The sequence below is a fragment of the Capricornis sumatraensis genome, chromosome 2 (assembly GCF_032405125.1).
Source record: "Capricornis sumatraensis isolate serow.1 chromosome 2, serow.2, whole genome shotgun sequence".
In the NCBI taxonomy this organism is placed as follows: Eukaryota; Metazoa; Chordata; class Mammalia; order Artiodactyla; family Bovidae; genus Capricornis; species Capricornis sumatraensis.
In genome coordinates, this window is record NC_091070.1 from 52981263 (window position 1) to 53002475 (window position 21213).

A 21213-nucleotide genomic window follows, 5' to 3' on the forward strand; every position below is an offset into this window, starting at 1 on the left:
CTGTAGTTTTGACTATAAAGACCTTTGTTGACAAAGTGATGTCTCTGCTTTTTAATATGCTGTCTAGGTTTGTCATAGCTTTTCTTCCAAGGAGCAAGTGTCTTTTAATATCATGGCTGCAGTCACCATCTGCAGTGATTTGGGAGCCCAAGAAAATGAAATCTGTCACTGCGTTTATTTTTTCCCCATCTATTTGCCATGAAGTGTATACTATAACTCATATCTAGCAAAGCATCATATAGGTAAAAACAATGTTCAATTAGCCTTTATTTAGGTGTCAAAGGGAAATAATAAACACTTTCGAAGAGAGATGTACCAAATAATATTTTGTATACATCTTTTACCTCTTGACCATCTGTAGATAGGCACTCTTCTTTAAAACCACTAAGTCTACACAATGTAAGGTAGAACTACAAAACAGAGAGACTAAGTAATGAGACACACATGCTACTTTAGAGTCATACCTGATATATAACTTATTTTAATTATATTGTCATTCCAGACACCACGAGGACAAACTATTACTTTCTGTTTTTATCTTATTTCCTGAAAGTAACTGTAGCAAAAATTTATTTAGGAGTCCATTCTCCTAAACTCCCTTCCTGTTGCAACATTTCTCTTAAATTAAAAGAGTAATAAAATAAAATTGTAAAAAACCTCAAAACTCACAGATGTTTTTAAAATAGTATTTTGAAACATTCACCCCCACATTAAAAAAAAAAAAATCCAAACAAAGCAAACACATCAAATAAGAATACAGCATTAAGTTTCTCACCAAACAGTTGTCAAAGACACTAAATACACCACCTCATTACATCAAAATGAATGGCTTATCAGTAGACAGGATTCACTGATGATAAATAGCATGCAAGGGAATGATTACTTATGACTTTACAGAGTACAGTCGTCCCCCCTTATCCACAGGTGACACGATCTAAGAGCCCTCCAGTAGATGCCTGAAACTGACTGTACCAAACATTACATATACTGTTTTTTCCTACACATACATACCTATAATGAAGTTTAATGTATAAATTAGGCACAGTAAGAGTTTAACAACAATAAGTAATTATAAGATAGACCAATTTTAACAATATACTATAATAAAAGATTTCTGAATGTGGTGTGTTTCTCCCTCCCTCTCTCTCAAAATATCTTACAAACTGAATGCCTTTTCCATTTAAATTAATACTTATCTGCTCTGTGACAATAACCTTTGTGGTTTGAGGTTTGTTTTGCAGTTTGACAGCAAAACAAACATGCATTCTTTATCCTTCATAACTTCAAGATAGAAGATTCATTCTGACCATAGATCTTTGCCACACAGCATATAAATTTTCTTTCCTAATTAAGAAAAGAAAGCTGAAAACTTTCAACTTTTCACTTAAAGGAAGCAGTGTGCAGTTTCTCCTAAGCATATGTAAATTGCCAGCATCACCTACTCTTGCACTTTGGGGCTAAGTTAAAAAAGGGTTACTTGAAGATAAGCACTGATAACTGGGATACTACAAACTGACTAATGGGCTGGAGAGATTAGAAAAGGGGTGATTCACATCCCAGGCACTATACAAAATGGTGTGCTTTTTAAAACTTACAATTTCCTTATTTCTGGAATCTTTCATTTACTACTTCAGACCATGGTTGACTAGTTGAAGATAACTGAAACCACAGAGCAAAACTGCAATTAAGGGGTGACTATCACTGGATCATCGAAAAAGCAGGAGAGTTCCAGAAAAACATCTATTTCTGCTTTATTGACTATGCCAAAGCCTTTGACTGTATGGATCACAATAAACTGTGGAAAATTCTGAAAGAGATGGGAATACCAGACCACCTGACCTGCCTCTTGAGAAACCTATATGCAGATCAGGAAGCAACAGTTAGAACTGGACATGGGACAACAGACTGATTCCAAATAGGAAAAGGAGTACGTCAAGGCTGTATATTGTCATCCTGCTTATTTAACTTCTATGCAGAGTACATCATGAGAAATGCTAGGCTGGAAGAAGCACAAGCTGGAATCAAGATTGCCGGGAGAAATATCAATCACCTCAGATATGCAGATGACACCACCCTTATGGCAGAAACTGAAGAGGAACTAAAGGACCTCTTGATGAAAGTGAAAGAGGAGAGTGAAAAAGTTGGCTTAAAGCTCAACATTCAGAAAACGAAGATCATGGCATCCGGTCCCATCACTTCATGGGAAATAGATGCGGAAACAGTGGAAACAGTGTCAGACTTTATTTTCTTGGGCTCCAAAATCACTGCAGATGGTGACTGCAGCCATGAAATTAAAAGACGCTTACTCCTTGGAAGAAAAGTTATGACCAACATAGACAGCATATTCAAAAGCAGAGACATTACTTTGCCAACAAAGGTTCGTCTAGTCAAGGCTATGGTTCTTCCAGTGGTCATGTATGGATGTGAGAGTTGGACTGTGAAGAAAGCTGAGCGTTGAAGAATTGATGCTTTTGAACTGTGGTGTTGGAGAAGACTCTTGAGAGTCCTTTGGACTGTAAGGAGATCCAACCAGTCCATTCTGAAGGAGATCAGCCCTGGGATTTCTTTGGAAGGAATGATGCTAAAGCTGAAACTCCAGTACTTTGGCCACCTCATGAGAAGAGTTGACTCATTGGAAAAGACTCTGATGCTGGGAGGGATGGATTGGGGGCAGGAGGAGAAGGGGACGACCGAGGATGAGATGGCTGGATGGCATCACAGACTCGATGGATGTGAGTCTGAGTGAACTCTGGGAGTTGGTGATGGACAGGGGGGCCTGGCGTGCTGCGATTCATGGGGTCGCAAAGAGTCGGACACAACTGAGAGACTGAATGGAACTGAAGAGAGAGTGAATCAATGATCTTATTAACACTCTCATAAAACATGAAGACAAAATATTGATTAACCAAAATATAGGAAAGGTTTTCAAGTGAGTGACCTATTTTTGGATCAACCAAGAAAAGCACACTTATAAACAATTACATACCAGAAATTATGCTAAGTAGTACAAGAATATAAAGTTTTATCAGACTCTGACTTTAAACTAGCTATTGTCTACTGGGAAGACAGTGAAGTGAAAGTCGCTCAATCGTGTCTGACTCTTTGTGACCCCGTGGACAATACAGTCAATGGAATTCTCCAGGCCAGAATACTGGAGTGGGTAGCCTTTCCCTTCTCCAGGGGATCTTCCCAACCTAGGGATCAAACCCAGGTCTCCTGCATTGCAGGTGGATTCTTTACCAGCTGAGCCACAAGAGAAGCCCAATGGGAAGATAGGACAGGCTTTTAAAAAACAACAATTAAGTAGAAAGCAACAAACCGTAAAAGTGGTTAAAAAAAAAAAAGGCAATGCATTGAGATACCAAAGGAAGGAAATCACATGAAGGAAGGGCAGCCTGAGATGACTCGCATGCAGTGAAATATAAGGGATGAATTGAGAAGTATAGGAGTAAAGATTTCAACAGAATGGAACAATATCAATAATGATTATCAAGTAATCCTTTGCATGAAGTATGTTAACTGTTTATGAACCCAGCCAACACAAATTAAGATCCTGCCTAACTATTCCCCTAACAAAAAACAAAACAAAGTAAATAAACTATTTCATCGAGATAATATGTGAGATTTAAAAAATAATGTCAAAAATTTAAGAAAATTTCAAAAAATATATTTTAAAACCAATTATATAGCACTTTTAAAAGAAGCTTGTTAGAAAACACATCTATATTTTTTCATTATACTCCTAAATATTTTAAAAATAAAATGATTACATTAACATTCATATGCAACTAATAAGGGAATAAGAGAGAAATCAAAACATATGATAATCACTACTCACACTCTGCTATTTAACTCTGCAGTAGAAATGTTTTAATAGAAAGAAATACTAACACAATCAGAAAACTGAAAACTAAAAGTATAGAATTTACAGATAAATTGAATTGTGTATATTTACAAAGGAATTAAAAAGGAGAACAAAGCCTCTTGTTTAACTTACCAACATAAAATGAGGAGTTGGAATGCAACAAACTTTCAGTCCATAAGCGACAGAGTTCACTTTCAGTCAGAGCTTCAACTCCATAACAAGCTTGATACTCCACTTTTGGTAATACATAAACTGGAAATTGCTGCAATTCAAGGTTATACTCTTATAAAGCTTTATTAATTTACTATTAACAGTAAATACATTTGCCTATATAACTTAGCCGCTTTTCGAAATGTTCTCAGGTAATCTTATTTCATCCTTTCAAATACAGTTGGATGTAGGAAGAAATATGGGTAGAACCCTTAGTAGACATGAGCAGTGGTGGATAAAAAAAGAGATCGTGAACCAAGAGCCTCCCCTACCCCCAACCAAAATCAACATACCTCTCCATACATAAACATATTTTATTTCTGTGACTGAACATGACTGACAGGATCCTTGGAATAAACCCTGGGTTACATAACTACCCAAAGGTTCAAAACTAGAAGCTGGGAAGCCATGACTGTAATACATACTAATAATTCTCAAGAGGGTTAAAAAAAAAGTATGATTTTTTTTTGCCTGTTTAAACCATTAGTCACATCATCTCAGGCTTAAATACTCTGAGCAGCTTGTTTTCATTCTACAAATGTATGAGCACTAGTACTTACATTAATACACATGGATGTTGCTCTCTTCATTAATACAAAAGACTTTATTCCAGACACTACGTACTTGATAAATTAGCCATTTAGTGTTTATTGGTCAGGACTGTACAGAATAAGCAAAATGACTATACCTACGATTAGTCTAAATGAGATGTAAGGAAATCCATGCCTGTAAAATAATGTAATGCTAGTCATGTTCACTATGCTCATATTAACTCATTTCTGTCAAAGAAAATTCTAATCTTAATAGCAGTCTCTTCATTTCTAGCTGGCAGAGGGAAAAACACGTGATTTAAGGAACTTAAAGTTATATAGCCAGTTAGTACTTGTCAGATTGGGCTTCCCTGGGGCTTCCCTGGTGGTTCAGTGGTAAGAATCCACCTGCCAACACAGGAGATGCAGATAATGCAGGTTTGATTCCTGAGTCAGAAAGATTCCCTGGAGGAGGAAACAGCAACCCGCTCCAATATTCTTGCTTGGGAAATCCTATGGACAGAAGAACCTGGTGGGCTACAGTCCATGGGGTTGCAAAGAATCGGACACGACTTAGTGACTGACCAACTTCTGAAATTATACTAAGCTGTCTTTCACTTTTATACTTGAAACTACTTCATAAATGTTTCAGAATGACTGATTTTCATAAACTGGTGAATTTAGTGGGCCTAACATAATGGTGGTGTTAAGAATAATTCAAATCCAGTAAAATTTCTGTGAATAATAATTTTGGTTCATTATTACCTTTGAATATTGTAAAACTCAACAGCAGTGCTTCTTAAACTTCAATGTGCATGTGAATAACTATTTTAAAATAAATGTGGAATCTGAGGTGAAAACCAAGTCTGTACATGTTTAACAAGCTGTTGTTCCTGGGGCCAAAGTTTGAGTAGTAAGCTCCATACAGTATCTCCTTAATTTAAAAAAAAATTATGATTAGGATAATATTGCTGTGTGATAAGTCGCTTCAGTTGTGACTTTTTGTGGCCCTATAGATTCTAGCCTGCCAGGCTCCTGTGTCCGTGGGATTCTCCAGGCAAGAATATCGGAGTGGGCTGCCTTGCTAAAGTCACTTAATTGTATAATAATTCTTCAGCAATTGGTAATATGCATTTATGGTTGCTTATAGTTGCAAATAAAACCCAGAGATAAAGAAATGAAGGCTCAAAGGGTTAAGATACGTGCTCAAGGACACACAACCAGTTCACAGCAGAGTTGGAAAACGAATAACTGAGAAAGAAGATCCTCTTTTGGATCATGAATAGGTAATAGAATTAATTCAAGATTTCTTTTCAAATTAAAAAACATTACTCTTTCTGAATAAAGTACTCTGGGGGATTTTCTTTGATAATACTGTCATGTCTATAAAAGTAAGTCTTGAATCTGGTATTAATTTATGTATTCTACTGCCATCTCCAGGAAGCCAAGGGAAGGAAAAGTCTGAATATTTTATCTCAGTACTCCAAAATTAAAGTGAAATTTTAAGTACAAAGTTTTCAAATTATATACATTAAACTTACTGTTTTCTTTATCCCTTAATTGTTCACTTCTAAGTAAAAGCTTCTCTTGGTTTTCTGTCTTCCAATTTATCACATAAACCTTCCAAACTTTTACATACATTCCAAAATATTTCATAGCTAGTATCCTGTCACTAGGATGGTGACATAACCTGTATCCCAATAGGTACATTTCTGTTGTTTCCTAAGATTCAAGCACCTTCAGGATACTTTTCTCTGGACCGAGAATGCCAATGTAAACTTCAAGATAACTAGATCTAAGTTTTTTAATCCCTTCAGAATATAACTCTTAGGAAACCTGGTTAACTGAGACAGACAATAATATAATATTAAATCATTCAGAGGTATTTTGTCTGGATTTCATAACTACATGTAGAACTCAGTAAATTCTAGCTTCATCTTGAGTTCCAAATTAGCCTCTTTTTCATCAGTTGAGAGTGGCTGCTGTTCTAGGTTCCCCTCTGTTGTACAAGATTAAGCAGAATCTTGATGAGAAAAAATAAATGACATTGGAAACTAAAATCTCAATTACAGTAACAGAGAATTGAAGAAACAAAGGGAAAACAAAAAGAAGAAATGAGGTTCTTGGATAGCAGAAGTTGAAGAGACTTCCGAGCGTTTTAAAACTTGATCTAAACCAGCTGGTTTTTAAGAAGGAAATGCTAATGAGGATGCATTCTTACCTAACTGGAGTTTAAACACTACCACTTCAAAATTTTAACTAGTGGCTCAATTTCCCTTCCCTAACACCCTCCTCTCTCCTCAAGCCTCAATTTTTTCTTACTTATTCAATATTTATTTATTGAGTTTCTATGGAACAAAACATTTGAGAAAAACAGATGACTAGGATATGATTCCAAAGGGAACATATTCTACTAAGGAATTTAAAATATGTGTACTAAACTATTACATATAATGATAGATAAAATAAGTATTTGCTGAAAAATTTAAAATTATACTCAGGGTTTGACATAATCAGAAACAGAAGGCTCCTATTTAGCTATTCTTTGGGGCTTGGTGGTTTTGATATATTTTGATGAAGAGTGAATACTCTTCTATAAGGTTTTACAAACTTCACTTTAGTCAAGTGAATGACAATGTCCTTAACAGGTTATCTCAATGAACAATTAAATCAGGGTCCAAAATATTCCTAGGCTATCCTTACTTAAGAGATCCTGCCCATCAATAATTTCTAAGTGTAATAAGCTGGTAGATCAGTACAGAGTGGTATGGGCTCACAGAAATGATGTTAGTGTCCAAATAATCAGATAGCAGGTAAGAATGAATGAAATAAAATCTTGAAAATACAATCCAAAGCACTGATGCTATCTGTATTCAAGATGTGCATGCTATGGCTATTAACTTCATCACAGTTGAGTACAGATGAGACAAGAAAAAATTAGTAAATAAAATCTTTTAATACAGAGAATACTTGTACTTATCGAAAAGGAGACTAAAATCAGACCTATAGCATTTTGTCATTCCCTAATGTACTCGTTTTAAAAACTCTCTACCATTTGTTTAATTCAAAACCAGCTGGTTTCTAAAATTTCAAGTCTGAACCAGTGATGAATACCAATTATGAGAACTTTTCTTTTCTTCTTCTTCTTTTTTTAAATTCAGTTACACCTTAATATGATAAAAGTAGTAGTCAGGGACTTGATCCACAAGGGTCAATGCTGGAACATCACAGTTCCTTAGCCCCAAACACACTGACATTCTACAGTGATCACTCAGGATTCTTAACGGGTGGCAGGTTAAACAGCAAGAAACAGAGAATATCAAAAAAGGAAGGAACTAAGACTTCCAATGTAGGGGGTGTGGGTTCAATCCCTGGTTGGGAAACTAACATTCCACATGCCTCATAGGATGGCCAAAAACATTAAAAAAAAAAAGAAATAAAAAAATAAAAAGAAAGGGAGGAAGGGAGGGAAAAAAAGAAGGAAGAAAGAAAAGCAGGAGGAGGAAAGGAGAGGGGAAGATAAGAAGGATGGTCGGAAGACGAAAGGAAAAGGAAGGAAGAAAAAGTGAACTATGATAAAATGGACACAACAGAAAAAATATTAAGAAAGGAGAGATTTCATTATTTCTCACATAATCATTTATACCATAAAAGCTCCTCTTTACCTAAATTCATTGGTTACACACACAAAAATCGAACTAACCTGAAAGAGAACTTAAAATATCAAATATAACAAAACTGCCAAAAGAACCAATTACTCGAAGTGTAGCAAAAACTTTAACTAAGGAAAATATTTATACCAAATCCCCAAAGAAACAATAGGGGAAAAAGGAAAGAAGACATTTAGTATTCTATCAAGCCTGGGAAGACATTCTCAAATGTTCATGAAAACCCACCTTTCAAAATGCAAACTTCTAAAATAACTCAAAAAGATTCTCAAATAAAGAAAGAAAGGGGTGGTAGGTGGGAGGGGGGTTCAGGATTGGGAACTCATGTACACCCGTGGCTGATCCATGTCAATGTATGGCAAAATCAATACAGTATTATAAAGCAAAATAAAGTAAAAATAAAAATTAAAAAAAAAAAAAAAAGAAAGAAAGAAAGGGGCCAATAAAGGAAAATTCAAATTCACACAGAAAGCTGGAACATATGTGCCAGTCTAGGTCAAGTCTATAATGGTGCCGTTTTTCACAAAGTTTATATATAGTCCACACAAGAATGTTATCAGCACTCATGATTATTACATTCAACTAAACTTTATTAAAAGTGTTTTCAGTATTTTACTAAAAAATCTCAACGTGAAAAAACTACTGTAAGAAAGATCAATAACTTAAAATCAAACTTCATCACAATGGCATGTTCAATATTTGCTGCCCACCTACTTATGCTACGATATCCTAACTCCCCAAGTAACAACTTACTCTTCTGATTTTCTTCCGTTTTTTAGAACGTGGTCTGGTCTCTATCCTCTGGACGCTGCATCGCACAAGTAACAACAGGTCTTGCAGGCTAAACAGCTTATAAACAAAATTTCCTTCCTGAGGAGCTACATATTCTGATGTATCTTCAACATAGTCCTGAAGTTCATATGGCAATCCTTTAAAAATAATTATATTCATCATTTTTATTTTAAACTACTTTATCCATCATAAAGTTTTATTTTAAACTACTTTATCCATCATAATCCAAGATAAAACAATTGAACTACCAGCTTTCTAGTTCCTGTGACCATTACACTATTAGCATTTCTGTTTACTATAACTGTAATTCCAGCAAGAGCTGAAATCAAAGCTTTAAGGTTCTCTTCCTTTTATCCTACTACCCTCACAAATATATCAGTGAGACAACATACGAAGTAAAAAGAAGTTTTAAAAAGTAGTGTTATTCATAATAGAGACAGACCTGAGGTGCAGCCTTATATCTATTTTACAAAATGAAAAAGTACAAAACTGCAGTCTGAGATCAAGAATAAGTAAATTTAGATTAATACATATTTATCATGATTTTTGACACACTTGTCTTTCATCATTTCGGCAAACCACATTATCTATAGCTTACTGGCCATTGTAAATGTTGAATAAACACAGGTTACAAAAATCAATACAATTGTGGGTGCGTTTTTGGAGTGAAGGTTTTTACACAGTCAATGATGGTTCATTTTCCAATCAAAATGAACCATCAGTGACTATGTAAAGATCATAAACGTTATTACAAAGAGAAAGGAGGGGAATGAGGGGGAAAAAAACCTAAGGACAAGGAACAGGCAAACAGTTAATATAAAATTCTTTGTAAATATTTACTTACGTCCTTTTGGTTTCTGAAAGGCAGAAGGCCAGATAGACTTTGGCCAGCTAGAGGCATCTGACGGAGCAGAGGGTTGCTCAGAAATAGGAGGCTGTTTAGAGTTTTCTGAATGCATTAAGGGCAATTCAGGCATTTTTCTGGAAATTGGTTTTAAGAGTTCATCCTGCATTTTTAAAATTTCTCCAACGGGATCAAATTTTTTATATACTCGTTTGATAGGTTTTTTTAAAACACATGACTCTTCAGGACTACAAGTACTATTGGTCTGGTTTCCTGTAGAAGTCTGTCCTGAGGAAGAATTTAGGCTAGCTGGTTTAGAACTTAAATTAGAACCCACTTCAGCTGTCTTTCCATTACTATTATTTTGACATTCCATATCAATGATTAAACAGTCTTCATCTGTATCACTACTGTCAAGAACTACATCTTCAGTGTTAGCTGCTTCTGATGTAACAGTCTTTTCCTTTGAATTACTGTCTGTGTTCTCTAGAACATTTACTCTTTCATCAACACTCTCCATTTCAGTGGCCATATCATTTTTATTAGAGGTTTCAATTTCCATAGAACTTTCTAATTGTAAGGGATCAGATGTTTTCAAGTCACTATCTTGCACCAAAGGCTTGTCAGAATTTGATATGTTTTCACCACATGGTATAAATCTCTGATCATCTTTACTTTTGGACTCTTCAGGGCCACTGTCTATCATACCAGTCACCAGCTGTTTCTCCTTCTGCAACTGTTCCATCAGAATCTGAGATAAACTTCTAGAATGAGCAGAAATGTCTGCTGAAGTTGGTGCCTCAGATGTGTCTGCTATGCTGGGGGCTGTGAGTGTATCTGTCATGGGGGCTACTGTGGAGGTACTTGCTGGACTTGGTGACTTTGATGGTTCGGTGGTGGTTGCTCCAAAAGTTTCAAGTTCTGTGACATCATCATCAAACTCCAGATCCAAATTTTCTCGGGTCTCAATTTTTCGGCACTGGTTAACTTCATAAGATATCTTGAGAAAATATATTGGCAAACTATTAGCAACAATTCTAGGCCACCCCTCACCTATCAGTGACCCATCACAAACATAGTTCATACTCTTTAAAAGGAGAAAGAAAAGTTGAATGGCTCTGAAAGGTTCTTGCTTTGACAGAGTATTAGCAACTATTACCCTTATCTTCCCAATGAAACGTTGACGAAACACAGAAAAATTTTTCAAGTTGCTATACCATAGGAAATGGAAAATACCTGTGAACTACTACATCTCAAGAGGTATTCCCACTAATCAAAAACAGGTAGGACCTCAAAGAAGAAATATGAGGCCAAACAGGAAGGCAGTGGATTTCCCTTCACACCCACTTTATATGCTCTTGCAGGGACTCAGGTGACCAGGAGGAAAGTCCCTTGCCACTCTAAGGAAACTGCAACTGTGGAACTGTGGAATGCAACTGTGGAAGAGTCACCAGCCTCTAACATCAATCAGTATCTTTCCTCACAAATCCACTCAGGGAAAACAACTCTCAGCAGTATGAGGAAAAATGGATAGGAAATGGTTTTACTCTATCTTGGGACATGAAGCCATTGAAGGTTATAGTTTTTATGTACTGTTTTAGTCACGGAAGAACTCCAGTTTTAATTTATTCAGGAATAAACTGTCTTGTCAAGTAGCAAAATCTCTCCTTAGTCTGGCAGAGTATTTTAGATAAACACCATGAAATTGTTTTACAGCTTAGGATTTGAGAGAAAAATATTCTGACAGCCTCAGGCAGTGAGTAAGAAAGCTCCATCTGTGTAAACCACCTCTCTGAAACTCAATTTCCTCATCAGTAAAATAATGATAATAGGGTCATCATCTTAGGTTTGTTCTAAGCATTAAAAGTGCAATTATGTACAGAAAATTTCTTGGTATAGTCAATCACAGTAGTTTCTCACTAAACAATACCACATTTAGTAAAAGAAAAAATAAAGCTATACATTGTTTACGTGAGGCATTCTTACACAAAAAGGTTCAAGGAGAAACAATGGGACATGACATCAAGAAATAAAGAAAGTAGGACTAACAATATTAAGCGTTAGAGAAAAGTCAACGCAAAAAGCATTGGATAGAAAAAGGAATCTTATGTTGAACAAAAGATGAAGTCCAGGAAATTCCCAGACAGTCCAGAGGTTAGGACTCTGTACTACCATTGCCAACGGCATGGGTTCAATCCCTGGTCAGGGAACTAACATTCCACAAGCCACATGGCTTGACTGAATTAAAAAAAAAAAAAAACCCTAAAAGAAAAAAGATGAAATCCATGATGAATAATGATTTGTGACATGCCAAATAACATTAAAATTGTCAAAACTGAAAAATAAAAGAAAAATTTGAAAGAAACAACTGTACTTGGCCAATGATACACTGTTTCTAAGTAAGTAAAGAAAGGGATGAAGAAAGTATGAATATTTAATAACTGTAACAAAGATACATGAATGACTGAAAACATACACATAGACTACAAAGATATACCTTTTCCCGCCCAAGGATCGAAGGGGTATTTCCAAAGACAGACTACAAATTAATACACAAAGAAAATATCAATAAAGTACAAAGCAGAATCTACTAAGGTTGACTGTTTAGAAGGAAATAAAATCAGAAATCATTACGCAAAAAGTCAACGAACAATATGAATGCAAGCACTTGGAAATTTAAAACTGCCCAAACTGTTGGATAAAAGAAGAAATGAGAGTGATAATTACTGATTATTTAAAAAGCAACAAAAATGAGAAGAGTTATTAAAAATCCGAAGTATCATTCATAGCCTTTTCAAGAAATAGGTAAAGGATAATATATTCAAAATAATGAAATTTCATAAATATAAAACCAAAATTAATGAACTAAAAAATTATGCTCTCACTGCTGACAGAATTTGGGTAAAATTAAAAATGGTATTTACCTGTAAATATGTGCTTATGAAAGGATTCTTCTGTTAAACATATTAATTATATCAATAAAATTAACACTTCCTTAATGTCATGAAATACCTAATCGGTGTTAAAGTTTTCTAGTCTGATACATTTCTTTTTACAACTGTTTACTGGAATACGGATCCCACCTAGATCCTGACTCTTACATTTGGTTGATGTCTCTCAATTTTGTCAACAACCCCTCCCTTCAGTCCAGTCCAGTTGCTCAGTCGTGCCCCTCCCTTACTCTCGGCCAGTTCCCATATCCACCAGATATCCGTAGAAGAAACTAGATCAGTTATCCTGTGGAATTTTCCACATTCTGGATTTTGCATCCCCATGATATAATTGAACACATGCTTCTCCTACATTTCCTATTAAATGATCTAATAGCTTGATCAGATTCAGGCACATTTTTAAAAAATCTTCATATGTTGTATGTGGTAATGTATACCTCCCACCTCAGTCAGGAGGCTAATGATGTTTGGTTATCTTTCTTCTTGTGATACTACAATTGTTCTGTTGCTTCATCAAGCGTCAACAACCTATTCTATCAAAATTCCTTACTGATCTTTTAATGATTTTAGCAGTCATTGATGATGATCACTGCCTAGATTTACTATTTCATTAAGCGTTGCAAGGTCTTTTCTGGTGGCTCAGAAGGTAAAGAATATGCCTGCAATTCAGGAAACTGGGGTTCAATCCCTGGGTCAGGAAGATCCCCTGGAGAAGGGAATGACTACCCACTCCAGTATTCTTCCCTAGAGAATTCCACGGACAGAGGAATGCTGGTGGGCTACAGCCCATGGGATTGCAAAGAGTCGAACTCGACTCAGTGACTAATGTTTTCACAATCACTTAGAAGCTGCAAAATGGTGACAGTAAAATTGTAGCATTACTGTGAAATACAGTTTGTACTGGAGAAGACACATATTTGAAATTTTAAAAGTTTTCAGAATAATGACTTGATACACTAGCATCCTCTGAAGGTGACTAACACTCTTTTAAAAAGATATTACTTTAAATTCATGGATTTTAACATATTTCATATGTTTTATCTACTGCAGAGTTGTTTTTTGTGACAGTCAAGCTAACACATCTCGGGCCAACGGGAAAACCTTCAATTCATCTTTTTTACATGATTCTAGTTTTATTATAAGATTTTTGCTTCTTTGATTGGCATTTGTACCTCCTATGCTACGATTCTTGGTATCTAATACAAACATAAGTACTTGTGTGTTTTATCATACTATCTAACATGTTCAAAATAAGAACAGCAATATCATTACTAACAATGTGATTATTAAACGAAATTTAAGATTTTTTGGCAATTCTTTCTGAACATGATATAAATTTTTGGTCACTAAATTATCTGAATGACCATTTTCACTTAATATATATTGGATATCACATTATAGTTGCATACCTAGAGTTTTCTGATTCTTTTTATAGGCATACTTTGGAGATATTGTACATTTCAGTTCTAAACCACCCCAATAAAGCAAATATCACAAAAAAAGTGACTCACACAATTTTTTTTGTTTCCCAGGGCATATAAAGATATATTTACATTATAGTCTATTAAGTGTGCAATGACATTATGTCTTTAAAAGTATATACATCTTAATCAAGAAATACTTCACTGCTAAAAAGTGCTAACAATCATCTGAGCCTTCAGCAAGTTGTAACAGTCACATCAAAAATCACAGATCACCATAACAAATATAATTATTTTGAAATATTCGAGAATTACCAAAATGTGTCACAGTGACATGAAGTGAGAAAATGCTGTTGGAAAATGGCGATGAGTGACCTGCCTGATGCAGGGTTACCAGAAACCTTCTATTTGTAAAAACCCAAAACAGCATCTTTGAAGCACAGTAAAGCAATGTGTGCCTGTAACAGTTTCATAGTAGGCTAAGACTCTGATGCTGGGAGGGATTGGGGGCAGGAGGAGAAGGGGACGACCGAGGATGAGATGGCTGGATGGTATCACGGACTCGATGGACATGAGTCTGAGTGAACTCCGGGAGATGGTGATGGACAGGGAGGCCTGGTGTGCTGCAATTCTTGGGGTCGCAAAAAGTCAGACACGACTGAGACACTGAACTGAACTGAAGATGTACAGCTTATTTAATAAATACCCTATTAAGGGACATGAGGACTGTTTCCAATAAATACCTTAGAGCTGCAATGAATATCCTGCACAAATATTTCATTTTTTTCCTAGAATACCTTTGAGCTACATTTCTAAAAGTGAGAATTCTAGGGTAAACGATGAACGTATTAGCTTTCCTCTGTTCTGTTGGTACATCTTTCTTCTTACAATTTTTGACTGCAGAAATGTTACAGCAATCATGTTTTTTTCCTCTAATAACTTTGTAAGAACTTCCATTAACAATCCTCTATTGCTTCTCATGTTTGAGATGGGTTTATCTGCTCAGACTGTTACCTGTAGGAGAACAATCCTGTGTGGGACTGTCCCAGGACAGCATTCATAGACTCACGGCTCTAAGCCCATGTTTCATTGTTACCACTAGATATGTATGTATGCATGAAGGATGGTTTGCATTCGTGTGTGCATATAAAATCTTTAGTACGTGAACTTCCTGATGTTCAAGCTGGTTTTAGAAAAGGCAGAGGAATCAGAGATCAAATTGCCAACATCCTCTGGATCATGGAAAAAGCAAGAGAGTTCCAGAAAAACATCTATTTCTGCTTTATTGACTATGCCAAAGCCTTTGACTGTGTGGATCACAATAAACTGTGGAAAATTCTGAAAGAGATGGGAATACCAGACCACCTGACCTGCCTCTTGAGAAATCTGTATGCAGGTCAGGAAGATACAGTGAGAACTGGACATGGAACAACAGACTGGTTCCAAATAGAAAAAGGAGTAAGTCAAGGCTGTATATTGTCATCCTGCTTATTTAACTTCTATGCAGAGTACATCATGAGAAATGCTGGGCTGGAAGAAACACAAGTTGGAATCAAGATTGCCGGGAGAAATATCAATAACCTCAGATATGCAGATGACACCACCCTTATGGCAGAAAGTGAAGAGGAGCTAAAAAGCCTCTTGATGAAAGTGAAAGAGGAGACTGAAAAAGTTGGCTTAAAGCTCAACATTCAGAAAACGAAGATCATGGCATCTGGTCCCATCACTTCATGGGAAATAGATGAGGAAACAGTGGAAACAGTGTCAGACTTTATTTTTTGGGATCCGACATCACTGCAGATGGTGACTGCAGCCATGAAATTAAAAGACGCTTACTTCTTGGAAGAAAAGTTATGACCAACCTAGACAGCATATTCAAAAACAGAGACATTACTTTGCCGACTAAGGTCTGTCTAGTCAAGGCTATGGTTTTTCCAGTAGTCATGTATGGATGTGAGAGTTGGACTGTGAAGAAGGCTGCGGGCTGAAGAATTGATGCTTTTGAACTGTGGTGTTGGAGAAGACTCTTGAGAGTCCCTTGGACTGCAAGGAAATCCAACCAGTCCATTCTGAAGGAGATCAGCCCTGGGATTTCTTTGGAAGGACTGATGCTGAAGCTGAAACTCCAGTACTTTGGCCACCTCATGCAAAGAGCTGACTCATTGGAAAAGACTCTGATGCTGGGAGGGATTGGGGGCAGGAGGAGAAGGGGATGACAGAGGATGAGATGGCTGGATGGCATCACTGACTCAATGGACATGAGTCTGAGTGAACTCCGGGAGTTGGTGATGGACAGGGAGGCCTGGTGTGCTGCGATTCATGGGGTCGCAAAGAGTCGGACACGACTGAGCGACTAAACTCAACTGAACTGAATTCCCCTCTACCACAACTGTCTGAAAACTTATGTTTCCTTTACCTTTAATGTCTTGTTCTGCTCAATACAGACTTTACCACTAACGATTTTTCCTGAGTGAAGGCTTCTGTCTTGGAAGGAACTTTGGTTGGTTAGTTTCTCGAGTTCTTAGGGCCCAGGTCATCTCAAAACTATGTTGACGTCCTGAGTGTCCCTGTACTTACCTACAAATTAGAGTCCATCCACATTATCTTCACTTTTTTTATTCTGATATCTTTCACCATCCTCTTTCCATCTGGGATTATTTTCCTTGTGCTTAAAGAATATCCAGGCTTCCCTGGTGGCTCAGTGGTAAAGAATCTGCCTGCCAATGTAGCAGACATGGGTTCGATGCCTGGGTTGGGAAGATCCCCCAGAGAAGGAAATGGCAACCCACTCTAGTATTCTTGCTTGGGAAATCACATGGACAGAGGAGCCTTGAGGGCTACAGTTCAGAGGGTTGCAAAGAGTTGGACATGACTTACCAACTAACCACTACAACAAAGAACATCCATTAGAGGGGGTTTGCGAGTAGCAAAGGCAGTTTTTATTAATACCTTAAAATATCTTTACTTTTTTTTATTATTTAAGGATATTTCACTGGCTATTTTCTCCCACCACAATATACTGTCCCAACAAGTTTCCTGGCTCCTATTGTTGTTGTTTAGAAGTTATTTGCCAGTCTAACTCTCAGTCCTTTACAGGCAATGTGCCTTTTGGTTCTTTGGTGGCTTTTAAGAGTAGTTTTTGTCTCCAAGTATGGTTTTGTCCCATTATCTCTTTTATACCTTCCTTTTGGGTGAAAGTATGCCAATGTTGGACATTCTCACTATATTATCTATACCTTGTACCCTACTCTCCATATTTTCTTTTCGTTTTTTGTGTTTCACTACAAATAGTCATTTCAGACCCAACTTCAGTTTATTAATTCTTGTATCAATTTTTTTCTAATGTGCTAATAACCATCTTTACAGAATTCTTAACTGTACTTGATATATTTTTCACTAAAATTTTTTAAACTTAGTTCTTTATCAAATCATTGTTTGTAATGGTTCTTACTCAAGAGTATCCAGTCTCCTTCAGTGTCTACTTATCTTTAAATGCTTTCCGGATGCTATATTTGAAAGTTATTTGTAGAAATAATATGAAGCTCAAAATGTCATTCTGTTCCTCTAAGAATTATTTTCACTTGTTTTTGCTAGGTATCTGGAGATACCAGCAACCCAAAAGCATCTGAATCCAAGTTCAAGGCCTAGAAACCCTGGATACAATCTATGAGAAAGCCGATTTATTTCTGGTTCATTCTTACTCCTGGGGTTCAGCCCTGCAGGGTCCAAGCTCATGGTGGAAAAGTGACTGGTCCTGTGATGCTGCCAAAAAGCACATTTTCTGTTGCCTCTTCAGAACTGGCAAATATCATTAGGGCAAAATTACCCTACATGACAGGCTTACCAACCTGGATTCCAGTTTTCTTTACTATCTCAGTCCTAGATAAGTTCCCCTTATCTTGTTAGGTCTTTGATGATTCTAAGAAATAAATTTATATAATAAGTACAGTGTTTTTCAGTTGACATCAGTAATGGATGGTCCAAATTGTCTGGCCTGCCATTACTGAAAGAAGTTACTCTGTCATTTTTTATCCCTCTTAACCTACTTTATTTTTTTCATAGTACTTGTTACTGACATTCATCTCACATCAATGTGAGTTTTAGGTAGATTTTAAAATGTAAAACAAAACAGAAAACAACCTATAAAAACTTAAGAAAGGTTGGAAGTGCTTTATGACATACACATCATAAAAACATTGAAAGGCAAATAGTAAACCAAAAAATACATAGGCCAACATGAAAAACAAAAGGTCAATATTCTTTAAAAAGTATGAGTTCTTATGTGTAAATAAGAACAACATTTTCCTATTTTATTTTCTAATCTGGTTTGCTCTCTCATTTTATTCAAGTCCTTTTTCATATTCCTGTCCTTGAAAAGTGTTCCTGATCATGAATCCTATTCTCATCTCTTTTCCCTAATCTGCTCCATTTTTCTGCATAGCATTTATTAATATTTGTTTTTAATACTGTTTTAATTATGTGTCCTGACACTGATGTAAATTCTGAGAAAAAAGAGACTTTATTTTTATTTACTGTTGTATCCTCAGTGCATGCAATAGTATCTGCTCAATAAATATTTGTGGGATAAATAAATAAAAGTTTTGTAAAATAGAATGTCTTACTCTAATAATCATGGGAAAACATTTACAATACACAAAATAATAAAGGTTTTTATTTATGAAATGCCAAGCATTGTTCTAAATGCTTTAGATGCATTAACTCATTTAACCTCAAATAATTCTACGAGTTAGGTTATCATTATGTGTGCCTACATGCTCAATTGTGTCTGATTCTTTGTGACACCACAGACTGTAGCCCAGGCTCCTCTGTTCATGGGATTACCCTGGGAAGTATATTGGAGTGGGATGCCATTTTCCTCCTCCAGAGGATCTTTCCTGCTCAGGGATCGAACCTGTGTCTCCTGCAGCGGCAGATAGATTCTTTATCACTGAGTCACCTGGGCAGCCCAGGTTATCATGATATCCATCTTAGAGGTGAGCAAACTAGACACAGATAGATTATATAGTTTGCCTAAGGTCACATAGATAATAAGTATATACTAATAAGGATTAACAATTAGGGCTAAATACTTTCTGCATCAATCAAACTCATCTGATCCTTTTCATACCTAAAAACTATTGAATACTAATGAAACCAATTAAATAAAACCATTACCACACTGACCACCATTACTGAGTTTTTAGTATATAAATTCTACTAAAGACTGTGCTCAACATTTTATGTATAAATTTCAAATTTAATCCTGACAGTAATTTTATGAAGCAGGTATTATCATCCTTCTTCCATAATAGTAGAAAACTGAGGCCGAAGGTTAAATTAGCTGTCTAAAGTCTAGATCCACCAGGGGTTCAACTTTAACTTTTAATCTAACATTTATATTTTTAACTACCAGATTTAGAGACTTGTAGTAAAACATTACACTTTAAAAGGATAAACAAGCACATTCTCTTAAGGAAAAAAAAATAAAGTGTTACATACATCCATTTCAGATATATATTCTTCTGGTTTGTCCATAAATACTGCAGACACTGGAACAGATGTATTTTTGGACATCATAAATTTTAAGGGAACTTCATGGAAGATTTGATTTCTCTCTCTCACTGTCATTTTCTTTTGGGGAAGTGGTGAATTAATATAAATTACTTTAACTGGTTTTGAACCTCAAAACAGAAAAAGAATGGGAGTGATTAGTTTGTAGTAGTCATAAAAAATAAAACAATATAGGATGTACAACAGAAGAATTACTAAACAAAGAGACACAGGATAGGAAAGTGGAAGCACATGTCCCATACATGTACCTTGAACATGAAGAAATTTAGAGATCTAAGGGCAAGAAATTCTTACTGGCAAAAAAATATGTTCTGTTTCTAACAAGTTTTTAGAGGACTTTCTGTTATTATTAATATTATGCTTTTACTGCCATTATTACTCAGTTACTCTTGAGTTATACTTTCAAAAAGTGATAAAATGGTTACCAGAGAATATATCATATTTAACCCTAATTTGTAGTTTTATTTTTAGACATAGTCCTTCATTTACTAGAATTGTGCTATTACATATAAGAATATTAATTTTAGAAGATACAAAAATCTATTAAATATGAACAAAAACAGACGGGAAAAAATATTTGATACAGAATTCATGTGTAAACACTAATTTTACTGTCAAGAGAGAGACTATCTTATGTTTATAAGTATAGACTTACTTTAAATCTGAATTCCAATAATAGGTAAGTAAACAAGCCCTGAAAACTAATCCATTTGAGGCTGTCTAATAAAATATTACATTCCTTTCATTTCAGTGAAAGACAGAAAAACCTTTCCCATTTCGTATGTTCTGGCCACCCTAAACTATAATTTTTTTCTCTACTTCTCACAAACCTAGCATGCATACAGGTCCTGGAGATCTAATAACTCACTTATGAGAGTCAATTCTAGAGCAGCACTATATAATAAAAAGTTCTCCTGAACATAACTGTCAAATTTACATCCTCCTTAAATCAAAATTTAAGCTTTTTGTATTTGACAAATGACCACCTGTATTTAGAGAGCTTAAAGAGAACTGTTTGAACTCCTCTTTTGAGAACATTACTTGACATGGCAAATCACACACCTGCAACAGGTATTACTTGAATACACACTGGAATTTCCCACTGTTCCTTGTAGCTTGGTCCATGATTATTTAATAAGGTAAATAATGATTGACTAGTTAAAGCTATCTGAGGGTGGTATCTTGCAACAAGCTTCTCTGCATTTGGGTCTTCACTAATGTCCTGAAAAACAACATAAAACTTGTTATTTGATTATACTTTTGGAAACTTTGACTAAGTAATGAGAAGGGAGAAATTAAGAAAGGATACTTTAGAACAATCAGTTTACATGCACTTTATGAGGTAAAGAAGATTACTTCAT

General features: G+C 35.7%; 1 protein-coding gene across 1 annotated transcript in view; it reads right to left on the reverse strand.

Moving 5' to 3' along the window:
* The window catches only part of ICE2 (interactor of little elongation complex ELL subunit 2), a 65447-nt gene that overhangs the window by 20768 nt on the left and 23466 nt on the right, over positions 1 to 21213 (reverse strand). The window contains exons 8-12 of the mRNA XM_068965397.1: positions 20915 to 21074; positions 19781 to 19962; positions 9910 to 10909; positions 9027 to 9202; positions 3998 to 4127 (exon numbers count right to left, since the gene is read on the reverse strand). Of these exons, the coding sequence (XP_068821498.1) occupies positions 3998 to 4127; positions 9027 to 9202; positions 9910 to 10909; positions 19781 to 19962; positions 20915 to 21074 (1648 nt within the window). The remainder of the gene's footprint in view (positions 1 to 3997; positions 4128 to 9026; positions 9203 to 9909; positions 10910 to 19780; positions 19963 to 20914; positions 21075 to 21213) is intronic.